This window comes from Cibotium barometz, chromosome 59 (genome assembly GCF_041138505.1).
Source record: "Cibotium barometz isolate CiBa-2024 chromosome 59, ASM4113850v1, whole genome shotgun sequence".
In the NCBI taxonomy this organism is placed as follows: domain Eukaryota; kingdom Viridiplantae; phylum Streptophyta; class Polypodiopsida; order Cyatheales; family Cibotiaceae; genus Cibotium; species Cibotium barometz.
Genome location: NC_141104.1, coordinates 1,373,265 through 1,397,849, shown reverse-complemented (window position 1 = coordinate 1,397,849; position 24,585 = coordinate 1,373,265). Strand labels below are relative to the sequence as shown.

The 24,585-nt window shown below is 42.3% G+C and overlaps 2 protein-coding genes across 5 annotated transcripts; both read right to left on the bottom strand.

Annotated features, from left to right (window-relative positions):
* Nucleotides 1-214: 214 nt before the first annotated feature.
* Nucleotides 215-3,743, bottom strand: LOC147605359 (protein NUCLEAR FUSION DEFECTIVE 4-like). Of its 2 annotated transcripts, none has more exons than XM_086793275.1 (2): nucleotides 3,534-3,743; nucleotides 215-2,273 (listed from the first exon to the last, which is right to left on the bottom strand). In XM_086793275.1, exon 2 carries the CDS (start codon nucleotides 2,173-2,175, stop codon nucleotides 244-246), a length of 1,932 nt encoding a protein of 643 aa, XP_086649401.1. In that variant the 5' UTR covers nucleotides 2,176-2,273; nucleotides 3,534-3,743; the 3' UTR covers nucleotides 215-243. The 2 variants fall into 2 exon arrangements, with proteins under 2 accessions (XP_086649401.1, XP_086649400.1); XM_086793274.1 differs by lacking the exon at nucleotides 3,534-3,743 and adding an exon at nucleotides 3,285-3,335.
* A 12,436-nt stretch (nucleotides 3,744-16,179) lies between these two features.
* On the bottom strand, nucleotides 16,180-19,867 carry LOC147605358 (protein NUCLEAR FUSION DEFECTIVE 4-like). 3 transcript variants are annotated; one of them, XM_086793526.1, is made up of 2 exons: nucleotides 19,439-19,867; nucleotides 16,180-18,396 (listed from the first exon to the last, which is right to left on the bottom strand). In XM_086793526.1, the coding sequence occupies exon 2, from the start codon at nucleotides 18,296-18,298 to the stop codon at nucleotides 16,367-16,369; it is 1,932 nt and encodes a 643-aa protein (XP_086649652.1). In that variant the 5' UTR covers nucleotides 18,299-18,396; nucleotides 19,439-19,867; the 3' UTR covers nucleotides 16,180-16,366. The 3 variants fall into 3 exon arrangements, with proteins under 3 accessions (XP_086649652.1, XP_086649654.1, XP_086649653.1); XM_086793528.1 differs by having other exon boundaries at nucleotides 19,721-19,845; XM_086793527.1 differs by having other exon boundaries at nucleotides 19,583-19,832.
* Nucleotides 19,868-24,585: the final 4,718 nt, after the last annotated feature.

Genomic DNA, 24,585 nt, shown 5'->3' with positions numbered 1-24,585 from the left:
TATGCAAAGTAAGCAAAGTAAGACATTTGGTGCTATAGGACTCACGGAAGGTGTATTAATTGAAGAGTCTCCATTCTAGATCCACATACAACAAAAGTTCTGTTACAAGCACATATGAGTTGCATGTGTATAATAGTAAAGTTCTATTTAGACTCTTAGTATTGAAATATATGCAATCCAATATATCAATGCGCTTCAAAAAAGAGAGCTTATTGACCTAATCATAATCTTGTCTCCGTTATTCTAAAACGGGGCCTCTTTATTACAGCTCTGTTCTTGAAGTTTCTTAGATGCCTGGGTTTTGTAATATGCCATTGTACGTAGTGTGAGCACGACAGACAACAGCGTCCCAAATGCAGTTACTCCAGTCAAGATGAAGAACGTAGACCGGAAACATTTGGTTCCCTTGCAAAGTAGCGTTACTGTTGATTGTGTTAATCCTACCCCTGATGTGCTCTGTTGCTTTCTAGCTTGGTCATCGTAGAGAACTCCTGCTATTCGTACAGATAATACATATTGCCCTAATGGGTCTGCACAACCTAGTACAGTGTAGATTGTACCAAGGTATTTGAGGCCAAAGAGCTCTGATACAATCAATGCAGTCAAGGTGTACTGAGCTCCGATGGACAAACCAACAATAATAGAGCCAATGTAAAGTGCACCTTTTACGCCCAGCGCAAATAGCAGATTGGCCAGCACCAAGATTGCCACAGAGATGGAGAAGACAGCAGGTCTTGTGAGGGCGAAATGAGTGCCATCCATATGTATGAACATGTCTGAGAGAGAACCGGCTACAATGCGGCCAAAGAAGCTCCATATGCTGACTAGCGAAACCAATGTGTTGATTTTGATAGCAGAGTAGTTTTGTGAGTATCCTACTTGCGCCATGTTGTTGAGAAATGCCATCGCCGCACCGAGGCCACAAGTCAAGGCTAAAAAAAGTATCCACATGTCCAAAGACATTAACGCCTGTGCAATGGAGTGATCCTCACCTCTTGGCGGGGAAGGAGCCCATAGATACAAATGAATCCATGTTTTGCATTTATTAGTGAGCCGCATGCAGATCCCTTCTTGGCCGGTAATTGATTCATTGCTTATGTTAATTGATGCAGGGTCATCAGCTGTGGGCGGAGGCTCCCGATCACTTTCATGATCTCCCACAGATGTAATTACCTGATGATCAGCTGATACTGTAGTTGAATCTCCTAATCTTTGAAGGATATCGTGATCATTTGCACCTTCTTCTGTAAGGATTCTTCTAAATTCCAACTCCTTGAGTTGCACTCTGGACTCCACTGCAGCTGTGTCAAGCTGTGCCTGAGCTTGTCGGTCCTCCTTTAACTTCTTGGTCTCCGACCACACCACCACCAACAATGGCAGGCACAAAATGACCAGCATAAGTGATGTGAGACCTCCAATGAGTGGCCTGGACAGAGAAGCCACATTCTCAACAACTAAGATTATCATGAGATACAACGCCAGTGTCGTTGCGATCGCGTTGAAGGACCGCATAGTCCTTGAATCACCCTCCTCACGTCCATGACCATCCACATATCGCATAAGGAACATACAGAGCAGGGATATCATGGAGGGAAGGCATCCTGCAAGCAAGAGGAACGAGACAGGGTTGTCACCAAACACAGCGTAATAAATCTGGGGAAGGATGGCACCGCTGAGACCATAGAATCCCTTGGCGAGGCCTAGAACAGTCCCTCGGTTTTGAGGGAAGTTCGTCAGGCAAATCACCGTGACTGCCGTCTCAGGGAAGGTCTGTGCGTTGGCTCCCAAAGCCAAGAACAAGGAAAGATGCCACGCTCTTAGCTTGCTGAGGGAAGAGAACAACCGCCCTGTAAGTGCAAGCCAAGTCATCACGTATCCAAAGGCGTTGAGCATAGCACCCACTGCCATAACTCCGGAGGGCGACCAAGAATCGAAGAGCAATCCTGACATGAAGCCAACACCATCACCTACACCAAGGAAGAAGGAGACGGTGTTGAGATCCTTCTGATTCAGTCCCAAGGACGCCTTGATGCTCTGCGAATACACAGAGAAGTCGTAGGCTGCGCCAGCAGAAGCCATCACGTACAGGCCGGCAACCATCACCAGCCATTTGCTCTTTATAATTCTCTTCAATATAACATCCACTTGCTGCTGATAATTAACTGCCGTTGCCATGAATAAAAAACCCTGCCGAGAACAAGTGGTTGAATTTCTCCCCTTGAAATGAAATAATGGGGACACCCTTCAAATTTGAGGCAAGCTATAGAAGACATCTGCAAGAAGAACACACAAACTTAATAACCTTAACTAGGTTCTTGACAAATCTCTCATTTTTTTTGGGGCAAAAATATATAGTAACGACTGCTCCTCAAATTCATGTGCGTCTCTAAGAAAGCTTATGAAATATAATTTGTGGGCAAAAAATATATATATATTTAAGAAAGGTTCCTTGAAAGATATTCGTATATCAAATCTTGAATAAGAATCACCCATTTTTGGTGGGCCGTAGAAACTGCACTCTCAAGTTTGCCCAAGAGATACACTCAGCCTTTGTGTTTTGCCTTTGTGTTTTGTTATTCCACCCATTATAATATCCAACGACCACAATCTTGACGGGTACTCGTATCTTATCAGAGCAAGGCCTTCAATAGCAGTCGAGACCCATGAGACCCTCGTAAAGGGGAAATTTTCATGAGGTGAAAGCACAATGAGAGGAAATTGTACTACATGCTAGATTCGTAGAACAGTTGCGCTAAATAATTCACAAGTGTGGTACTAAATAATTCACAAGTGTGGTATCTTGAGTTCATTTTTGAGCTTGTTTAAATAACATTGCAATATTAAATGTAGAAAAGACATCACAAAGAAATGACTCGTTCAGAAAAAAAATAAGCAAGTTTACTCAAATAAACAAGGAGTGATAGCCAAGATCATGTTTTTCTGGGAAAAAAAAAAGTGAAGACAGGTATTTTCAGGAAGAATTTTGAGTTTCCTTTCAAACTATATATATATATATATATATATATATATGTGCAAATTGGGTACTAGCTACACCTACCCACATGATAGTGCTCGAAAGGTCCAGTTCTACAAAAAGACCACAGGTCAAAGGTGAGGTCAAAGGTGCTTCAAAAGCCGGGTGCTATGGAGGCCTGGGTGCAACTAACTAGCCATGGCTAGCAGCTAACTGACACAGTAGAGAGAACATCATACAACAACAAAACAAAACATCGCAACCATCCAGAAACTGTGTACAACAACAATCAATATACGGATAACATCACCTATTTAGTGGCGCAAGCGACACTCCAACTATCGGTGCAACCATCCAGAAACTGTGTACAACAACAATCAATATACGGATAACATCGCAACCATCCAGAAACTGTGTACAACAACAATCAATATACGGATAACATCGGGTGCAACTAGACGGCATCACAGGGAGAGTAGCCCATCACAAAAATTAGAGCAGCACAAGGCACATACGTGAAGTGGGCTAGACGGAGCAATCAAGAGAAGGGGCAGCGTACATGCAGCTCGCCATAGTCGAGGGGGTAGCACGAAGGCAGCTTGCTATAAGAGCCTGTAGCAGATAGAAAGAGAAGAAGCCACATGGTTCGCTCTACATGTCACCACCCTGTAGCAGGAACAATGCTGCGTATAGGGAGCATACAGGCAGCTCGCCATAGAGGCAGGCAGCGCGCAGGGAGATCGCTTTAAGAGGAGTAGAGTGCGGATCTAAGAGGTGAGATGCAAGAGCAAGAGGCACTGAGGAGATAAGACAAGCGCCGGTAGCAAATCAGCCCACCGATAGCGTACACACTTAAAATATTTTAAAAAAACATTAATCAGACCTTTTCCCCTCCTTCCATGTACCCTTCCCCATTCATTTCCACCTACCCCCCTTTTTCCCTCCACTTACTACCCTTTCCCACTACTGCCTGCTTTCCCCTTATACCCCTTCCCAACCTGATTTGCTCCTTTTTTTTTATTTTGAAACCTTACCCACCCCTTCCTATCTTTTCCTTCCTTACCCCCTACTAGCTCCTACCCCTAACTCCCACTAACTTACTAACACTCCTTTACTAATATTTTCTTACCAAGGCTCTAATTTGGAAGAAACTGTAATTTCTAATATTTCTCTTTTATTATTTATTTTTTAGGAATAAAATTTATTAACCTCTTTTTCTCCCTCCCCTCTCTCTCTCTCTCTCCCTTGAAACAAATCACTAACTATAGCTCATTCTTAAGCCTAAAGATTTTTTACTAAAAAAAATGTGTCTTGAGGCCATATAATTGTACCTCTTCTTTCTTTTTGGTCTTTGTGGAGGCACCCTTCAATGCATGCATTACCGAAAAGAGGCAATCACGTTACCACTCACACTTACCATTGGCTAGGCACTTTGAAGGCGTCCAATGTTTTGTATGTCATCCCTTGCACCCTTTGTATCTCTTTTACCAGGTAAATGGTCCCAAATATTTGTTGCATGGGATCTAAGAGATGATTGATCTTCAACTCATACAAATATGAAAGTTGAAAGAAGATTGAGTGTCTAGACATCCCATTGGTGGGTGGTGGATTGGGGGTGCTTCTCCATACCTCAAACCAATCTCTACCTCTCATCACAAGTGGTGAGACATCATGTGGCACATACTTGGGATGTAAAGGAGGGAAAAATCGATGATGTTTGTCATACACCACCTTCTTTAGTGTAGAGGGTCTTTTTGAAACAAGGGACGGTCCACAAATCGGACATGCATGATGTCCGAAGCTCGGGGGGTCACTCATAAATATGTAAGTGTAGCACGTGGGTTCAACAGAAGGGGTTTTTTAAATGCCCTTTTTACACATTTTTTACATACAGAAGGGCACCATTTAAAGGGGGTATTTTCAGATTGAATAGAAAAAGGGTGTGTTTTATTTATTAAAAAAATTACAGATAAGGGATTTTTTAATTAGGCCTTGAACGCATGTGATATAGAGAGTTTATATATAGTGAACCCCCCGAGGTCCGAAAGTTGCCAAACCTATTTTAAAATTGAGATGATTGAGAGGTAGAGATATAAAGTTAAAGTTTAAAGTTATCCAGTTTAAGTATGCACCTGAGCACTCCGAGAACCGAGGATAGTCATGCATCGTCCAAAGCAAAACTCCTTTCATCTCCATATCACGCCTATTTATTGGCCTTGAGAAATCATGCACTTTGATACCTTGCCATAGTGTCTCAAGCTCCTCAATCAAAGACTCGAGGTACACATCCATGTTTGCCACCTTATACTTGCTTGGTACAAGGAGAGAAAGCATGATAGATAACCTTTCTTGATTGCCACCCATAGAGGGAGATTGTAATTCACCAATGTAATAGGCCAAGTAGACCATGATGTGGACTTGAAGCCAAATGCGTTAACACCATCCATGCCCAAGCCAAGACGACGTAGGTGACAGGGCTCATCTTTAAACTCTGGCCATTTATGCTCTACATGTTGCCATACCAGTGAATCAGCCTACGATCCTCATGATGCCATCGGCTGTGCGATAAGTAGCATGCCATGTCATGGGTTCGCCATTTATGCTCTACATGTTGCCATACCAGTGAATCAGCCTACGATCCTCATGATGCCATCGGCTGTGCGATAAGTAGCATGCCATGTCATGAGTTCTATAATCCCCTTACATTTAAACATGTGTTGAATGCGAGGAATGATAGAGAAGTGTCTCAACACCTATCGAGGAATTTTGTCTCCTAGCAAATCATCCCTATAGTAGCTCTCTCCACATTGCAGACATTGTGTTGCATCTTTATTAACCCCTCTAAATAGCATATAATCATTGGGACATGCATGTATTTTTGTATAATCTATATCTAACATAGAGAGCATATTATAAGACCTATCTCGTCAGTCTCATAATAGATTTTGAGGGGGAAGAATCATCTTGAGAAGCCTACAACATAACCTAAGAAATCATATGTGAAGATATCTACAAGGAGAGTATATAAAACATGAGACATTTTCTATTTAAGAGAATAGAATGAGGCAATCTTACCTAATAAACTTGTGACACTTGCGTCACTCCATCCATAAGTTGCTTGTAAGTTTAATAGCCCCAAGTTTGCTCACAGTAGTGTAGAGTACGAACATCTCTCATACAAAGGGGTGCTTGCCTCTCTATGCAAGGTTTCCTCCTCTTGTGACATTGGAGCTTGCTCTCTATCATCTATGACCTCTCGTTCAAATAATTCATTCACCATGTCTTCCATGATGAGATGCTCTTCCTCCTCATGTGGAAATGGCAGAGGCACCTCATTCATTGGTTGGCGAAGATGATTCTCAGCCATGCTTTCTCTATGAAGTCTTTTCACCTTTTGGAATCTACTCGATGTCATAGAATGGTGTGGCATGTTGTGTAACACTGTCCTATGGTTCCCCTCCATATTATCATCCACACTTGATTGTGCCAATGCCTCATGAAGCCCATATGTCCGGAGATGCTCAATTATCATACGATGTTGTCGTAAATATTGGCCCTTGCATTGATCACACATACAACAAATTGTTTCTCTCAACCATGCTTCATAACCAACTTCCATACCCTAATCACTGTCAGACATCGGAAACCAGGCCAAAACTGATTATGTGTTAGTATAAAAACACATGAGCTATCCAAAACTGGCAAGGCACTACTAGGTAGCGTTTATAGTAGTGACATTAATAGCAAAATTTTACAGTTAAATTAGCAACAAAATTTTACTGTTGAGCAACGACCTCGAAAAACTGAGACTCCTGCTGCCCAAATCATCGTCATGGGATTCCTTTTTACCTACCTCTCGTTCTTGCACATGCTAGGACAACGGATTCAGCAGCACTTCCTCCCACCAAGTCCTTCCACCTCTCCCTCAATCAAATCTCTCTCCCTCTCCAAGGTAAGTGCCTCTCTCCTTTCTTTCTTCCTCCCAATCTTTCATGGAAAGCTTCATTGCTTTATTGTTTTATAAAAGCTTTCATGGAAAGCTTCAACATATCTCTCTATGGAAGCTTGTCTTTTCCTTCCCCTCTCTTTCCTTTCCCTTTATCCCAAGCCCATCACGTTATGGCTGTGATGAGCCTACACCAACTTTACATCAACTAGACCCATCCCCGCTCCCACTCACATCTGTTAATTGATAACTTGAGGCTCACCAAGTAGAAAGCACTATAATATCTTGCTATTTTTTCCAAGTTCTCTCAATAATCGATAGAAATATCTTTAATTTTTTGAAACTCATACAACATCTAGCATATATGAAAGAAATGAAGAGATCTTTGGAAACTTTAAGATCTAGAAAATTACCAAATTGTAACTCAAAATTTGGAATATGTTACCAATGGTAATTTTATGAAAATCTCAAATTTATACTATGGGACTCGAGACCCATGAGACCCTCGTACAAGGGGAAATTTTCATGAGGTGAAAGCACATAGCTTGTTTAAATAACATTGCAATATTAAATGTAGAAAAGACATCACAAAGAAATGACTCGTTCAGAAAAAAAATAAGCAAGTTTACTCAAATAAACAAGGAGTGATAGCCAAGATCATGTTTTTCTGGAAAAAAAAGGGAAGACAGGTATTTTCAGGAAGAATTTTGAGTTTCCTTTCAAACTATATATATATATATATATATATATGCAAATTGGGTACTAGCTACACCCACCCACATGATAGTGCTCGAAAGGTCCAGTTCTACAAAAAGACCACAGGTCAAAGGTGAGGTCAAAGGTGCTTCAAAAGCCGGGTGCTATGGAGGCATGAGAGAATTTGATCTCCTTGCAACTAACTAGCCATGACAAGCAGCTAACTGACACAGTATAGCTGGAAACCATGTACAATAGCCAGCATGCAGCATCGGCAATGAGTGTGCATAGCTGGAAACCATGTACAATAGCCAGCATGCAGCATCGGCAACCAGCCCCCGGCTCGAAAAACAAAAAACAAAACATCGCAACCATCCAGAAACTGTGTACAACAACAATCAATATACGGATAACATCGGGTGCAACTAGACGGCATCACAGGGAGAGTAGCCCATCACAAAAATTAGAGCAGCACAAGGCACATACGTGAAGTGGGCTAGACGGAGAGAAGGGGCAACGTACATGCAGCTCGCCATAGTCGAGGGGGTAGCACGAAGGGAGCTTGCTATAAGAGCCTGTAGCAGATAGAAAGAGAAGAAGCCACATGGTTCGCTCTACATGTCACCACCCTGTAGCAGCAAACAGGAAAAAGAAGGAACAATGCCGCGTATAGGGAGCATACAGGCAGCTCCCCATAGAGGCAGGCCGCAGGCAGCGCGCAGGGAGATCGCTTTAAGAGGCGGCTCTTGTGCTTGGCATCGCGGCCAAGGTAGAGTAGTAGAGTGCGGATCTAAGAGGCACTGAGGAGATAAGACAAGCGCCGGTTGCAAATCAGCCCACGGATAGAGTACACACTTAAAATATTTAAAAAAAACATTAATCAGACCTTTTCCCCTCTTTCCATGTACCCTTCCCCATTCATTTCCACCTACCTCCCTTTTTCCCTCCACTTACTACCCTTTCCCACTACTACCTGCTTTCCCCTTATACCCCTTCCCAACCTGATATTGGAAATACCTGAAGCAATGGTTAATAGGCATTAAGGCTAAAGTAAAAGGTAATATTTCTAAAATCTTCTCCATACAAATACCTATTGCTTAATAGATCGGGCATACCTTTTTCCTAATTGATTGAGCATACCTCTTCCCTAATAAATTGGGCATACTTTGGAGATTCTTGTTATGGGCTACCATATCTCGAAGAGGGAAATCAATGCATTCACCTAAGGGAAGAGTAATAGCACACAGCTGTTGTAGGGCACTTACCAATGCTTCGAACTTGTATCCCTTGAGGCCTGTAAGCTCACTTGAGAAGCTCCAATCCTCCAAACTCCACCTCCATACTGTCACCATAGAGTCGCTCGCACCATCACATAAGGTAATCACTCTCTCTCACGCATCACTCTCTCTCACTCTCCAACACAAGCATGCAACATACAAGTATAGAAGAGGCACAAGTGCTAGAATGCTCTCTCTCAATCTCTCTCAAGACACAAACAAGAGCTCTCAATAGCATAAAGGGGGATTGTGTCCATTCATTATGAGAAAATGCCTTATACCAAAGGTGTCCATCTTCTCTTTAGTGGCATGTACAAGGGATCAACTTGTTGAGTTGGTGGCACACACATATATTCATGGTTGTATATTGCGATTGTGAGGAACTCCTTTCTCCAGCCTAGCTGTATGCCGAAATCTTTCAGCTTGGGGTTTGCATCATCTATGATAATTGTTGTATACCCCCCTCTTGTGTGGACTAGGTGAGCCTTCCTCCACTTGTGGAAGCAATAGCTGATCATAAATGTCACCATCCTAATTTCCAATAGGTCAGCCAATTGTGGATTTGCTAACTTGGTGTGCCATGCCACGTTAGACCATAAAGTGCCCTCTCCAGCCAAAGGTAGCAGTTCTTCTAATTTGGGGCGAGGTGCTCGGAGAGAATACGGTACATATGGTTGCTTTGTTGGTGTGACATCTAAGTATGCCTCTGGTAAAATCCATCGAGTTGGTTCAAATGGTGTTATTTGCATTAACACCTTGAATATAAGTTTTGGCTTTAGCAGTGGATTCCTAGCTCTTATGAATCCTTCATATTCTGCACTAGACAAAGACTCTAGAATAGTATCATTAGTAAAAGATTCAATGGTGTCTTGTGGCAGAGTGTGATGTACCTCTTGAGTTTGTCGCGGGGGAGACGGGTTAGGTGCTGGTACCTCCTCAGGGGTGAGAGTGTTAGTGTGGGAAATTCTAAAGGTCAATGAGAAGGGAGAGTAGAAAAAATGCAGTTTGACTTGTCCGTAGGAGGAGCATTAGGATACAGATTGAGTAATTTACTGGCTACATTAGAATACACAGGGTAAGTAGGGTTAGATGATGAACTTGATGTCTCTTCCTAACCAATGGCCTGAGCTTGGAGGTGGGTGGCTAGGTTTGTGGAGTTTCATAAAATCTTGGAGCTTAGTGATATCCTTAGGACTTATGTTAGGATATTCAGTATTATGTGTTTTATCAAAAGTGTAAAAGGACATTTGTTAACATTGCCTCTAGATGCTTCTAGATGTTATGATAGAGTTTTAGAATACCAAAAGGGTGATATAAAGAAGATTCACATAGGTTTAAGTGCTGGTGAGTATTGTATACTTCTAGCCGCCCATGGCTTATAATCCATTGATAACTCTTGGCTACAACCTCGTAGTTGATCGGTGGGTCAGGAATATCATCTAATAAATAGGTCTAATTTTTCAACACTATTGTCTAGGATTTTAGAGTTACAAAGGTTTAGCACAATTGGGTGCAAGGGATAAAAGTAAATATCCGGAGGATTAGTTAATACTATTTCCCCCCTGAAAATTCCCATAATGATAGTGGGATCATCACGTTTAGTATTTTGCTCAATGAGTGTTAGTTCTCCTCGGCTTAGGTCCTTAGAGATGTTTATATCATATTGAAGCAATGAGAGGGTTGTAGACAAAAAGAGAGTAAGAGTTTGAGGAGGGGCCCGAGGAGTTACTAGCAACTGACCTATCTCCGAGGCTTGCTCAAGGAGTAGGCGCGCAGTTCATCTGTTGGTTCTGTTGACTTCGTTCTTGGATGGCCAGTTGACGTTCCAATTCTTGGATACGAGAATCCTTGGTGTTGAGGAGGTTTGATATAGCTATTTCTCTAACCATCTTGGCAGCATCTAGCTCCTCAAAGCGCCTTGTTGCTTCTTCTTGCGCTCATTTGGCGGTAGCCTCTCTTCCCTAAGCCTCAGTGATTCTTTGAAGTCTTTCTGTAGCCAATTTTTGACTATCTTGTAGCTTTTGGGTTACTTGTGGCATTGTTTCTTGGTGTGCAATCATCATTCTCTGCATCTCTGTCTGACTGGTGTTGATGCTGTCATTAAGGGCTCTAATCTTCTCCGCACATTGGCTTTGTTGTTTTGTTCTCTTGCAAGTGGGTCACTCTGTTTTGTGCTTCCTTTAGAGTTAAGGATAGGGCTTGGATATGGCTTTGTAGCTCTTCTTCCTTGGCTAGGGAAGTGTGCTTCAGCTCCTGTACCTGCTGGGCATGGATGGCTGCTAGCTCTTGGTTATGGGTGACTTCCTTTTGAAGTTGTTCTTTAGCCTACTCTAGCTGCGCTTTGAAATTTGTACTCTCTTTAATTCTTTGCACAATAGTTTGGCTGATAACCAAATTCTTGTTTTCCAACGTTTGGTACCTGGCTTCTTGCTCCTCGGTTACATTTAAACTCTTCAGGATCACATCCCTATGGGTGGCCTCTACCGCTGTTAGGTGTTATTGCAAGATCTCCACTTGGTTGTTTGCCTCTTGAACTTGCTTCTAGAGTGTGGCGTTGCCATCATGAAGCATATGGGTCATGAGAAGATGGCACCACCATAGGTGGCCTCTATCGCTGTTAGGTGTTATTGCAAGGTCTGCACTTGGTTGTTTGCCTCTTGAACTTGCTTCTAGAGTGTGGCATTGCGATCATGAAGCATATGGGTCATGAGAAGATGGCACCACCATACTCGTTATTCTTGATCCTACAGTGAAGCACTTATGACCACTGCCCCTTCCAGCCTTTGATGTGGCAGCTCATCCAGTCCTTTCACAATTTCTTAAAAGAATTTTTCATAATCTAGATTGTGCAGGAATGAAGTCTCTGGTATCACCTCCTTGTCCTCCAGACGCCTCCTTTTGCTTTGACTGGGTGTATCTACAGCCCTTGGCCTTTTGCCTGTTTCCAATGGCGCTTATGTGACTTGCACTAGGAGCAATGTAGCTTCTTCAAGTTCTTGGGTTTCTTCCACTGGCACTGCTTCTGCTTCAAGCTATGGCTGCAATCCCGCAGCAGCAACAAGTGTGTCTGACATAGTAGAAATCTTCAGAGGAGACAGGTTCTTGAAGATGAATTGAGCTAGGCTTTGAGGAGGAGTCATTTGTTGTGCTTTCGTCCTCTCTTCTTGTGTGGCCTCTCTTGCACTGGATTTGCTTCCCTAGTACTTCTTGGTACGACTTGATTTCCTATGTGAGTTCAATCTTAATTCTCTACGTTTCTTCAGCCACATCTGGTATGATGCTTGTCATCTTTCTTTCAGTCTTCTTTTTCCTTCCTCTCTTGATTGGTGGTGGGAGCTGTAGGGCCTCACATATCAACTCTTCTGTGATCAATACTTGCTCTATGGTGCCATCTACTTTTGTCACCGTCCCCCTTTTGGTGGCTTTGTCGTACATCTTTATATATTCTGCACATAGTTTTGTGTCTATGTTCCGAGGGAGAACCTGTGCCATCCTCCCGAGGCCCACCTTCTCAAGCTTGTCTTTAACTTCTGCCTCTTCCAGAATCTAGAGGCACTCCGAGCTGTGATACTGCAAAGCCACCTTTCCATGTGCCATGTGGATCTCTTTGCTGATGATGGCACCATGGAAAGCCTAGGCGTATGGACCCAGGTAGTTCATCTTCGGTCCTTGTGTTGGTCTTTTCTTTTCACTCACCGGGGATCCCATCGCACAGGCTTGTGTCACCGTAGGGGTCTTTGTGGCTTCTGGGTCTGAGCTCGACATTTGTACATGGTGGTTTCTCCTCTTCCCCAAACCCAAAGTATCACAACCCTTCTTCCATGGATTCTTCCCTACCAGTTTCGACGATGGTTAGATTCCTTAAGACACTCAATGGGTAGTGCTTACTGAGTGGCCTGAACCCACACCATTTTTTATAGGAAGATCCTGGGTGATTTGTTGCACTATCCTGAAGAGTGAGGTCATCTCCAATGATCTTTCCAGACCTCAAGTGCATGTGAATATTATTTGATAAGCTATTTTACTACCCCAATAAAATTCTGGTTAGATTCTATCGACTTGTTTCTGAGGCCATGAGATTGCAAAGAATAGCTCATGGCGTGAAGTGTTAGAGTATTAGTAGTTAACGTCCTGAATGATTTTTTTCACTTTCACGTGTTTAAATTTTTTTCTTTGGACTTAGATTTCCACGTTACCTTGTTATGATTTTCAATGTTTTCAAGACCTCCTTAGCCTTAATCCGACAATACTAGGTTCATGAATTGGATTTGGTTAAGGTGTAAAATTGCAAAAAAATTTCACGCCGTGAAGGAAAAAGGTTTCACGTCGTGAAAAGCAATTAGTTCGCATTGTGAACTGAAAATGGTTCACGTCCTGAAGGGTTTTAAAATGGTTCATGTCGTCGTGAAATGAAAACGGTTTCACGCCGTGAAGGACTTTGAAATAGTTCACGTCGTGAACGATTTTTTGCACGTTCATGATTCTTAATTTTATCAGACCCCATGATGGTGTCAGAGGTTTCAGGATAAGGCTACCAATTTTTGGCAAGGTAATCCCATGAATCACGGCATTGATATCAGGAGCGTTTCATGGCGTGAAGTTGCAGAAAACGGTTCACGTCATGAACTATTTTCTCATAATTTCACGTGAAAACTTCCCACATGACTAAGGTGATTTTGGGTGCAAAATCCTTATCCAACTGCTTCCAAGATGATTGTGCCATGCTAAGGAGTGTAATACAAGTTTAAGGCACAGTCAATAGCTCCTTATTTTATCTTTTCTATAAATTTTTGAAAAGAAGAAAAACAGAACACCAACCTCCTCGTTCATGTTGATGATTCTGGTGATACAAACATCTCCCTTGAGGCCTCCAAGATCACTTGAGAAGCTCCAATCCTCCAAGCTCCACCTCCACACTGTCACCGTAGAGTCGCTAACCCTCAACACATTCTTTGGCTTCAGTTCATTGGCCTCCACCATCTCCCTTAATGGCACTCCATGAATCCTTAATTAGTTTTTAAATTCCATCTAGGCAATGTTGAGTAATTGGTATTCATGTAGTGATTGTGAGCCCAAAAAAGCATGCATGGTGACTGTGTGAGACGACTCCTATTTTAGGCCTAAAAAAAGCATAGTTTCTTACATAAAGTTGATGCACTACATCAACTTCTCCATGCAAACTCGATGTTATGCATCAAGTTTACCACAAACTCGATGCACGACATTGAGTTTGTGTGGAGAAGTTGATGTGGTGCATCAACTTTGTTCACATAAGCATGCCAAAAATAGTGATCATGATGTAATCATTCAAAAGTAACTTTTTTTATTAGTAAAATAGCCCTAAAAGCACTTCAGCCCTAAAGATTGATTGCTTTCTTATTGGACGCTTTCTCGCTTGTGCATATCTTCTTGCTATCAATGATATCTTTGCTTGATTTTGTGCTACGCAGCTTGTGTACGTTGTCTATACCATGTTGTGACCATTGGAATCTATTGATGTGAATATGGAGGATAGAAGAGAAGGCAGCCTTCATCTAAGGCAAGATCTTCGTCTCCATTCAAAATTTTTGTTGGATTTGATTGATTGAATCAACTAATAATTGTTTTGCTAAATCTATTTCTTTATATTTATAAAGTCTAAGGGGTGAGGAGATGAAGAAGTCCTCTATGAGGCCCACCGTTGACTCTAGGATTTGATTCGCCTCCTCAAATACAAGCTACAAAGAAGACAAGAAACATTCTAAAAAAACTATAAAGGAAGCCCAAGCTACTACTTTACCTCGAAAAAACTCCCTCTTTCAACAAGTGGAGGCTTCACAACAACATGAGAAGAGAGATGGTGCTGCAAGTGTCAAGCCTACCAACACAATGTTGGATGCTATTGCAGAGAAAGAAATACAAACTCAAACTCGACCAAGTTTTGGGACCATTGCCACTTTTCATCCCCAGGGCACTGTAACAACTGAAGCCTTCACCCAAAAGAGACTTTTATCTTCATCGCCGTCCTCTATGATGAAGATGAGGAAGAGAACCAGAAGAAGGATGAACATATGTCTGTTCTAGTGAGAGCTAGGACAAAGACAACAACTTATTATGTACCCCTAGGGACAACTCATGGTTTTATAAATGCTCCATCAGATAGACCTCAAGTTCTCAACAGGTACATTAATTATTACAACTCTTGCTTATTCGATATTTTGGGTGGTTTTTACAGGTGGTTTTCAAATTAAACAAGCGGTATTCCACCTTGGAAGGAATCTCTCTCTCTCTCTATCTCTCTCTCTCTCTCGTCTCCACACCAAGTGAATCTATTAAAAACAGGTGAAAACTGCATCACAATGTATACCTTCAACTTGGCCAGCTACTTCTTGAGCTTAGCCCGAGCATCTTCTTAGCGGCTTCTTCATCTCTCTCAATGTCTTCTTCTGTAGCCCTTCTACCTTGGTCTTATGTCTACCCTCTTAGCCCCAATCTCCATAATTCAATGTTTCATTGCCTCTATGGATTCATTATCCTTGCAAGTCTTAAACTGATGATGACTCATGTAGACACTCAAGCCAAAACCATAACCAGGGCATCAAAGTGTTAAGGTAGAATGACCCTAATTCTATATGTGTTTGGTTGTCAAACACATGCAAACTTTCAAGGTAGAATGACTCTAATTCTGTATATGTTTGGTCATCAAATTAGTGTCAAGGTAGAATGACTCTAATTTTGTATGTGTTTGGTCGTCAACCAAGGTTGTGCCTGATGGATCCAATATCAAATACTTGCTTTCCTTCACCCACTTGTGCCTGTTGGATCCAATATCAAATACTTGCTTTCCTTCACCCACTTGTACCACTGCCAAATATTGGGGAGGTTTTTGAAAAAAATAAGTTTTCTACGGACAAAATATGGCACCTCCGTGCATGACTCTTGGACAAAGACACCTAAAAGCCTATCACATTGATCCAAAATCCAACACTACAATTTCGATCAGGAAATGCTCCATATAGACACATTAAACCATTCTAGGAAAAATTCAAGAAAATGGTGTGAATTAAGAACACTACACCCTTGTGACTCTTGGACCCTCTTTATTTGGTTTGCATATGGAGGCATACACACGTTATGGAAGATTTCAAGGGAGACGTGTGGTACATTCCTAACATATGATACTCCCTCTCTCTCTCACACACACAGAGCACGACATAATGCACGGTCTGTCTAACGCAGCACACTCAATCTTACGCAAAGTAAGCAAAGTAAGACATTTGGTTCTATAGGACTCACAGAAGGTGTATTAATTGAAGAGTCTCCATTCTAGATCCACATACAACAAAAGTTCTGTTACAAGCACATATGAGTTGCATGTGTGTAATAGTAAAGTTCTATTTAGACTCTTAGTATTGAAATATATGCAATCCAATATATCAATGCGCTTCAAAAAAGAGAGCTTATTGACCTAATCATAATCGTGTCTCCGTTATTCTAAAACGGGGCCTCTTTATTACAGCTCTGTTCTTGAAGTTTCTTAGAGGCCTGGGTTTTGTAATATGCCACTGTACGTAGTGTGAGCACGACAGACAACAGTGTCCCAAATGCAGTTACTCCAGTCAAGATGAAGAACGTAGACCGGAAACATTTGGTTCCCTTGCAAAGTAGCGTTACTGTTGATTGTGTTAATCCTACCCCTGATGTGCTCTGTTGCTTTCTAGCTTGGTCATCGTAGAGAACTCCTGCTATTCGTACAGATAATACATATTGCCCTAATGGGTCTGCACAACCTAGTACAGTGTAGATTGTACCAAGGTTTTTGAGGCCAAAGAGCTCTGATACAATCAATGCAGTCAAGGTGTACTGAGCTCCGATGGACAAACCAACAATAGCAGAGCCAATGTAAAGTGCACCTTTTACGCCCAGCGCAAATAGCAGATTGGCCAGCACCAAGATTGCCACAGAGATGGAGAAGACAGCAGGTCTTGTGAGGGCGAAATGAGTGCCATCCATATGTATGAACATGTCTGAGAGAGAACCGGCTACAATGCGGCCAAAGAAGCTCCATATGCTGACTAGCGAAACCAATGTGTTGATTTTGATAGCAGAGTAGTTTTGTGAATATCCTACTTGCGCCATGTTGTTGAGAAATGCCATCGCCGCACCGAGGCCACAAGTCAAGGCTAAAAAAAGTATCCACATGTCCAAAGACATTAACGCCTGTGCAATGGAGTGATCCTCACCTCTTGGCGGGGAAGGAGCCCATAGATACAAATGAATCCATGTTTTGCATTTATTAGTGAGCCGCATGCAGATCCCTTCTTGGCCGGTAATTGATTCATTGCTTATGTTAATTGATGCAGGGTCATCAGCTGTGGGCGGAGGCTCCCGATCACTTTCATGATCTCCCACAGATGTAATTACCTGATGATCAGCTGATACTGTAGTTGAATCTCCTAATCTTTGAAGGATATCGTGATCATTTGCACCTTCTTCTGTAAGGATTCTTCTAAATTCCAACTCCTTGAGTTGCACTCTGGACTCCACTGCAGCTGTGTCAAGCTGTGCCTGAGCTTGTCGGTCCTCCTTTAACTTCTTGGTCTCCGACCACACCACCACCAACAATGGCAGGCACAAAATGACCAGCATAAGTGATGTGAGACCTCCAATGAGTGGCCTGGACAGAGAAGCCACATTCTCAACAACTAAGATTATCATGAGATACAACGCCAGTGTCGTTGCGATCGCGTTGAAGGACCGCATAGTCCTTGAATCACCCTCCTCACGTCCATGACCATCCACATATCGCATAAGGAACATACAGAGCAGGGATATCATGGAGGGAAGGCATCCTGCAAGCAAGAGGAACGAGACAGGGTTGTCACCAAACACAGCGTAATAAATCTGGGGAAGGATGGCACCGCTGAGACCATAGAATCCCTTGGCGAGGCCTAGAACAGTCCCTCGGTTTTGAGGGAAGTTCGTCAGGCAAATCACCGTGACTGCCGTCTCAGGGAAGGTCTGTGCGTTGGCTCCCAAAGCCAAGAACAAGGAAAGATGCCACGCTCTTAGCTTGCTGAGGGAAGAGAACAACCGCCCTGTAAGTGCAAGCCAAGTCATCACGTATCCAAAGGCGTTGAGCATAGCACCCACTGCCATAACTCCGGAGGGCGACCAAGAATCGAAGAGCAATCCTGACATGAAGCCAACACCGTCACCTACGCCAAGGAAGAAGGAGACGGTGTTGAGATCCTTCTGATTCAGTCCCAAGGACGCCTTGATGCTCTGCGAATACACAGAGAAGTCGTAGGCTGCGCCAGCAGAAGCCATCACGTACAGGCCGGCAACCATCACCAGCCATTTGCTCTTTATAATTCTCTTCAATATAACATCCACTTGCTGCTGATAATTAACTGCCGTTGCCATGAATAAAAAACCCTGCCGAGAACAAGTGGTTGAATTTCTCCCCTTTAAATGAAATAATGGGGACACCCTTCAAATTTGAGGCAAGCTATAGAAGACATCTGCAAGAAGAACACACAAACTTAATAACCTTAACTAGGTTCTTGACAAATCTCTCATTTTTTTTGGGCAAAAATATATAGTAACGACTGCTCCTCTCTAAGAAAGCTTATGAAATATAATTTGTGGGCAAAAAAATATATATATATTTAAGAAAGGTTCCTTGAAAGATATTCGTATATCAAATCTTGAATAAGAATCACCCATTTTTGGTGGGCCGTAGAAACTGTACTCTCAAGTTTGCCCAAGAGATACACGCAGCCTTTGTGTTTTGTTATTCCACCCATTATAATATCCAACGACCACAATCTTGACGGGTACTCGTATCTTATCAGAGCAAGGCCTTCAATAGCGGTCGAGACCCATGAGACCCTCGTACAAGGGGAAATTTTCATGAGGTGAAAGCACAATGAGAGGAAATTGTACTACATGCTAGATTCGTAGAACAGTTGCGCTAAATAATTCACAAGTGTGGTATCTTGAGTTCATTTTTGAGCTTGTTTAAATAACATTGCAATATTAAATGTAGAAAAGACATCACAAAGAAATGACTCGTTCAGAAAAAAAAATAAGCAAGTTTACTCAAATAAACAAGGAGTGATAGCCAAGATCATGTTTTTCTGGGAAAAAAAAGAAAAGGGAAGACAGGTATTTTCAGGAAGAATTTTGAGTTTCCTTTCAAACTATATATATATATATGCAAATTGGGTACTAGCTACACCCACCCACATGATAGTGCTCGAAAGGTCCAGTTCTACAAAAAGACCACAGGTCAAAGGTGAGGTCAAAGGTGCTTCAAAAGCCGGGTGCTATGGAGGCATGAGAGAATTTGATCTCCTTGCAACTAACTAGCCATGGCAAGCAGCTAACTGACACAGTAGAGAGAACATCATACAACAACAATGAGTGTGCATAGCTGGAAACCATGTACAATAGCCAGCATGCAGCATCGGCAACCAGCCCCCGGCTCGAAAAACAAAAAACAAAACATCGCAAACATCCAGAAACTGTGTACAACAACAATCAATATACGGATAACATCACCTATTTAGTGGCGCAAGCGACACTCCAACTATCGGTGCAACTAGACGGCATCACAGGGAGAGTAGCCCATCACAAAAGTTAGAGCAGCACAAGGCACATGCGTGAAGTGGTTTGACGGAGCAATCAAGAGAAGGGGCAGCGTACATGCAGCACGAAGGGAGCTTGCTATAAGAGCCTGTAGCAGATAGAAAGAGAAGAAGCCACATGGTTCGCTCTACATGTCACCACCCTGTAGCAGCAAACAGGAAAAAGAAGGAACAATGCCGCGTATAGGGAGCATACAGGCAGCTCGCCATAGAGGCAGGCAGCGCGCAGGGAGATCGCTTTAAGAGGCGGCTCTTGTGCTTGTTGGCATCGCGGCCAAGGTAGAGTAGTAGAGTGCGGATCTAAGAGGTGAGATGCAAGAGCAAGAGGCACTGAGGAGATAAGACAAGCGCCGGTAGCAAATCAGCCCACGGATAGAGTACACTCTTAAAATATTTTAAAAAAACATTAATCAGACCTTTTCCCCTCTTTCCATGTACCCTTCCCCATTCATTTCCACCTACCCCCCTTTTTCCCTCCACTTACTACCCTTTCCCACTACTACCTGCTTTCCCCTTATACCCCTTCCCAACCTGATTTGCTCCTTTTTTTTATTTTGAAACCTTACCCACCCCTTCCTATCTTTTCCTTCCTTACCCCCTACTAGCTCCTACCCCTAACTCCCACTAACTTACTAACACTCCTTTACTAATATTTTCTTACCAAGACTCTAATTTGGAAGAAACTGTAATTTCTAATATTTCTCTTTTATTATTTATTTTTTAGGGATAAAATTTATTAACCTCTTCCCCCCCCCCCCCTCTCTCTCTCTCTCCCTTGAAACAAATCACTAACTATAGCTTATTCTTAAGCCTAAAGATTTAATACTAAAAAAAATGTGTCTTGAGGCCATATAATTGTACCTCTTCTTTCTTTTTGGTCTTTGTGGAGGCACCCTTCAATGAATGCATTACTCCCGTTGGTGTACGAAAAGAGGCAATCACGTTACCACTCACACTTACCATTGGCTAGGCACTTTGAAGGCGTCCAATGTTTTGTAAGTCATCCCTTGCACCCTTTGTATCTCTTTTACCAGGTAAATGGTCCCAAATATTTGTTGCATGGGATCTAAGAGATGATTGATCTTCAACTCATACCAATATGGAAGTTGAAAGAAGATTGAGTGTCATTGGTGGGTGGTGGATTGGGGGTGCTTCTCCATACCTCAAACCAATCTCTACCTCTCATCACAAGTGGTGAGACATCATGTGGCACATACTTGGGATGTTAAGGAGGAAAAAATCGATGACGTTTGTCATACACCACCTTCTTTAGTGTAGAGGGTCTTTTTGAAATAAGTGACGGTCCACAAATCGGACATGCATGATGTCCGAAGCTCGGGGGGTCACTCATAAATATGTAAGTGTAGCACGTGGGTTCAACATTCTCAACAACTAAGATTATCATGAGATACAACGCCAGTGTCGTTGCGATCGCGTTGAAGGACCGCATAGATAACCAATACATGCACAACCTTTTCGTGCATGCATTTTTCTGCATAATCCTAAACTGCCACTTTGCCCATATTATTCTTGTTAGGGATTAATCTCCCAACTAGATAGGGGGCAGAAAATTAGAATTACCTACGTGATCAGCTGAGGCAAAGCATTCTTGCTGTTGAAAATTGCATCCTTTACGGCTTCAATACTATATTCGATCAAAACGGTGCGGGTGCGTATGCTCTTACTCCAACCATAATAATTATGATCTCTTTTCTGTCTTGAATTTCGTCTTTCCGATTCACAAGTAGCCTAGCCTTTCTTCCACTGTTTCAGATAGATAGCAGAAATGCTTGCACTACATGCAGTCCCTGTTTTTTTTCTCGTTCCATACTAAAGGCTTCTCTGGCCCAGCGACAAACGTTTATGGGAGATCAGCGACATGAGCTACATAGAGTCCCACCCAACTCGATAAAGATCAAGAACCGCATGCTTGTTAATTAACCCTCACTTATACCAACTAGTTGAGGGATTGACACATTATATAGTACAATTCTTGCTCCCTCTTCCATTTCCCTTCCTCCCATTCCAAGCAGGGGCACTATCCAACAAGGCAATACATTGATGTTTGATGTGAGGCAACGTCGTCCCTTTCTAATACGCCTCTATCTTATGGACAATTTGTCTCTGTGATTGCCAACCAACCTAACCTCACCCTCACCTTAGTGACATCTACCCTAGATCTACCCATGCTCAACCTGGGGAGAGCAAGCCAACAAGGCTACCCTAGGTCTACCCATGCTCCACCTAGGGGGAGCAAGCCTTTGTAGCCATGGAGAAGAAGACAAGAAACCCCCAAGGATTTGTTACTAATACAAAAAGAAGAGACATGTCATCAAGGATTGCTTTAAGAATGACGAGGAGGATAACATCAACAAAAATGGAGATAAGGACAAGGCCAAGCGTGAGGCCAACTTCATTGAGTGTATCTTTTGAGATTCCTTGCCATCATCTTAGTGTTTTTTACTGTGTTCATTTCTAGCCGATGTGCATTTTTTGTTGTTTATGTATCGTTGGTCTAGCACACCCTATGTGCTGTGGATGCTTGATCAAGAGAGAGTGTAACGTGTGATCTAGAATCCATATATTCATATTGTGTCTTAGTGAAAGTTGCAAATGTCTAAGGCTATTAGGGCTTAGGTTTACTAGAGAAAGCTGGGTGAAACACTAGTTGGAATCCCCTTGATCCTAGGAGGTTGGATAAGGTATTTTCACATTTTTTCAATGGATGATCAATGAATAAAGTACTTCCAGTAAAAGACATGCAGAACATTCCGTTATTACGGTGCGAGTAGGTTGTAATTCCCTTGAAGAAGCAGGGGATTCGCGCCATTACGGAGACGGCTATTATCATATGAAACAAGTTATTGTCAAATAGACATAATGAAACTAGCTATTGTAAAATGGTGACAAATATAAGTGAATGAAACAAACTATTACTATAACAAAACAAGCTATTGATCAAAGCAATCTTAAGGAGTAGACATTATCAAGAAGGGAAAAGTAGCCTTCTTGTTAAGCTCTCTACTCCATTAAGAAAGATGAATTAGCCTATTGGTTGAGCAAACATTCACATGCAAGCATCAAACATCACTACAATATATTCAAATATACAAACTTGAAGTAGATCTAAGCATTCCATAGCCATTCCTAAGGGTAACTTATAGTTTTTAAGAGAGGTTTGCATAGTGATAGGGGTTCATATATTGCTTCAAGAATCGGACTTGTTGTCTCACCACCACTACAACATTATCTGCCGCGGTGCGATAGGGGGCAAAACCGCATGGTGCTTTCAATACCTCCCCGCACCTTTACGGTGGACGGCTAAAAACACAGCTCTGTCTCTAGAAGCACTAGCACCGGACTTGGGGGGCCACTTACAACATCAGGTGTTATGTCTAATTTCTATGACAAACTCAAGGGGCCCCTACAACCTTGTCGTCTCACCCCTAGAACATTGTTCGCATGCTACTTTTGATCCCTTTGCATCGTTATGGAAGCGAGAAGCTTACACTGGATTACCTGAAGGCACGTGGAAACTTCCCTTTGGGAATGACGTGGTCGCATGCAAGGACGGAGCTCTATGGAAGTCAAAAATGAATAATGTGGTCCCACATCTCTATATATACCTCACGAACCATTGGACATATGGCACAATTCCATTTGTTGTCTCCAATGGCTAGTGATACGTCGCTCGTTCTTACTGGATCTTTCATCAATGATACCTTCCACGTGGCCTTCCATGATTTGTTGTTGTACAAGGTATATAAATGTTGTATATAAACGTTGTGGCTCATTTCATTGTTCCAATGTATCCGCAACAGCGTGAAGGCTTGGTTTATAGAAATTGAAGGTCTCTATTATCCCACCGTTCTAGAATGGCTTCTTCCCCATCGCCAACTCATGCCTCACCAAGGTCACCATCCCCAGTGGGTGGTTCAAAGTCTTCATCTCAAAGATCTACCTCACTAGGAACACCTATTGGTTTGGAGTCTTCACAAGTATCTCCATCCATGTCCAAAGTTTCCACCAAAAAGAGAGGGCTTTCCAAATCTCCTACAACAATTACAAAATCATCTAAGAAAGTGAAGGAAACAAGACAACCCTCTCCAACAAAGCCCACTGGGTCCTCACATCTTTCTCATAGTGCACCAGATACCCAATCAAAGTCTAGTGTATTTGCATTCCGTAAGTCTCATTAATAAAGAATTTTTAATCAAAGAAATTGTTTTTTTAGATGGAAGTTCCATACTTATCTGGTATTCCCGACCTCACCCAATCTCACAAGACATGATTGCGTTCGCCTCTTCGAACATCTCATCTCTTCCACTGCAACTCGAACAAGCCGAGTCAGACTTGCACGCCATTTCGAGAATTTATATTTTCCTGACCCAGCAGAGGAGAGATGACAGCATAAGTGGTTTGCAGTATGTCCACGCCTCTTGCGACCGGCGTGTAACGCTGAGGCAAAACCTCTCATTGGCCATGATTCTGATAAAGTTAAAAGTGGTACATGGTGTCATTCTATATCATTCAACACCTCAAAATTTCAGACTCTCATGCCAAATCTACAGACTCCTTAGTCGCTTTCTTCCTAAGGAGAAGATAATAGCTCCCTTGGCAGTAAGTGAACGTTTGTATCAGGGCATGGCTATGGCCCACAGTACCGCCGTCTTATGCATCTCGCGAGGAGATTTTGATTTCTGGAGCCGAGTTGCTCTATGTACATATTGAAACTTTTATATAAATAAAGAAATGTTTTCTGGAGAAAAATTCCGTGCTGTATAAGTGACTGTTTATGGATGAACTGAGATAAAGAAAAATCTGTTATCGGACATATGTCATAGATCTCCAATAAGATCATTTTTCTTGTTTAAGAAATTGTTTTCTGAACCTCTTAAGTCTTAGGATCTCGTGGATAATATTAAAAATAAAAATTTAATAATATATCATTTTTGGCAGAATCATGAGACGAGGAAACCGTGGTCGTCAGCCAGACCCTCTCTATGAAGATGATGAGCTTGACCCTGACGTTTGCAAGGCTCTTCATAGAACTCAGCCAGG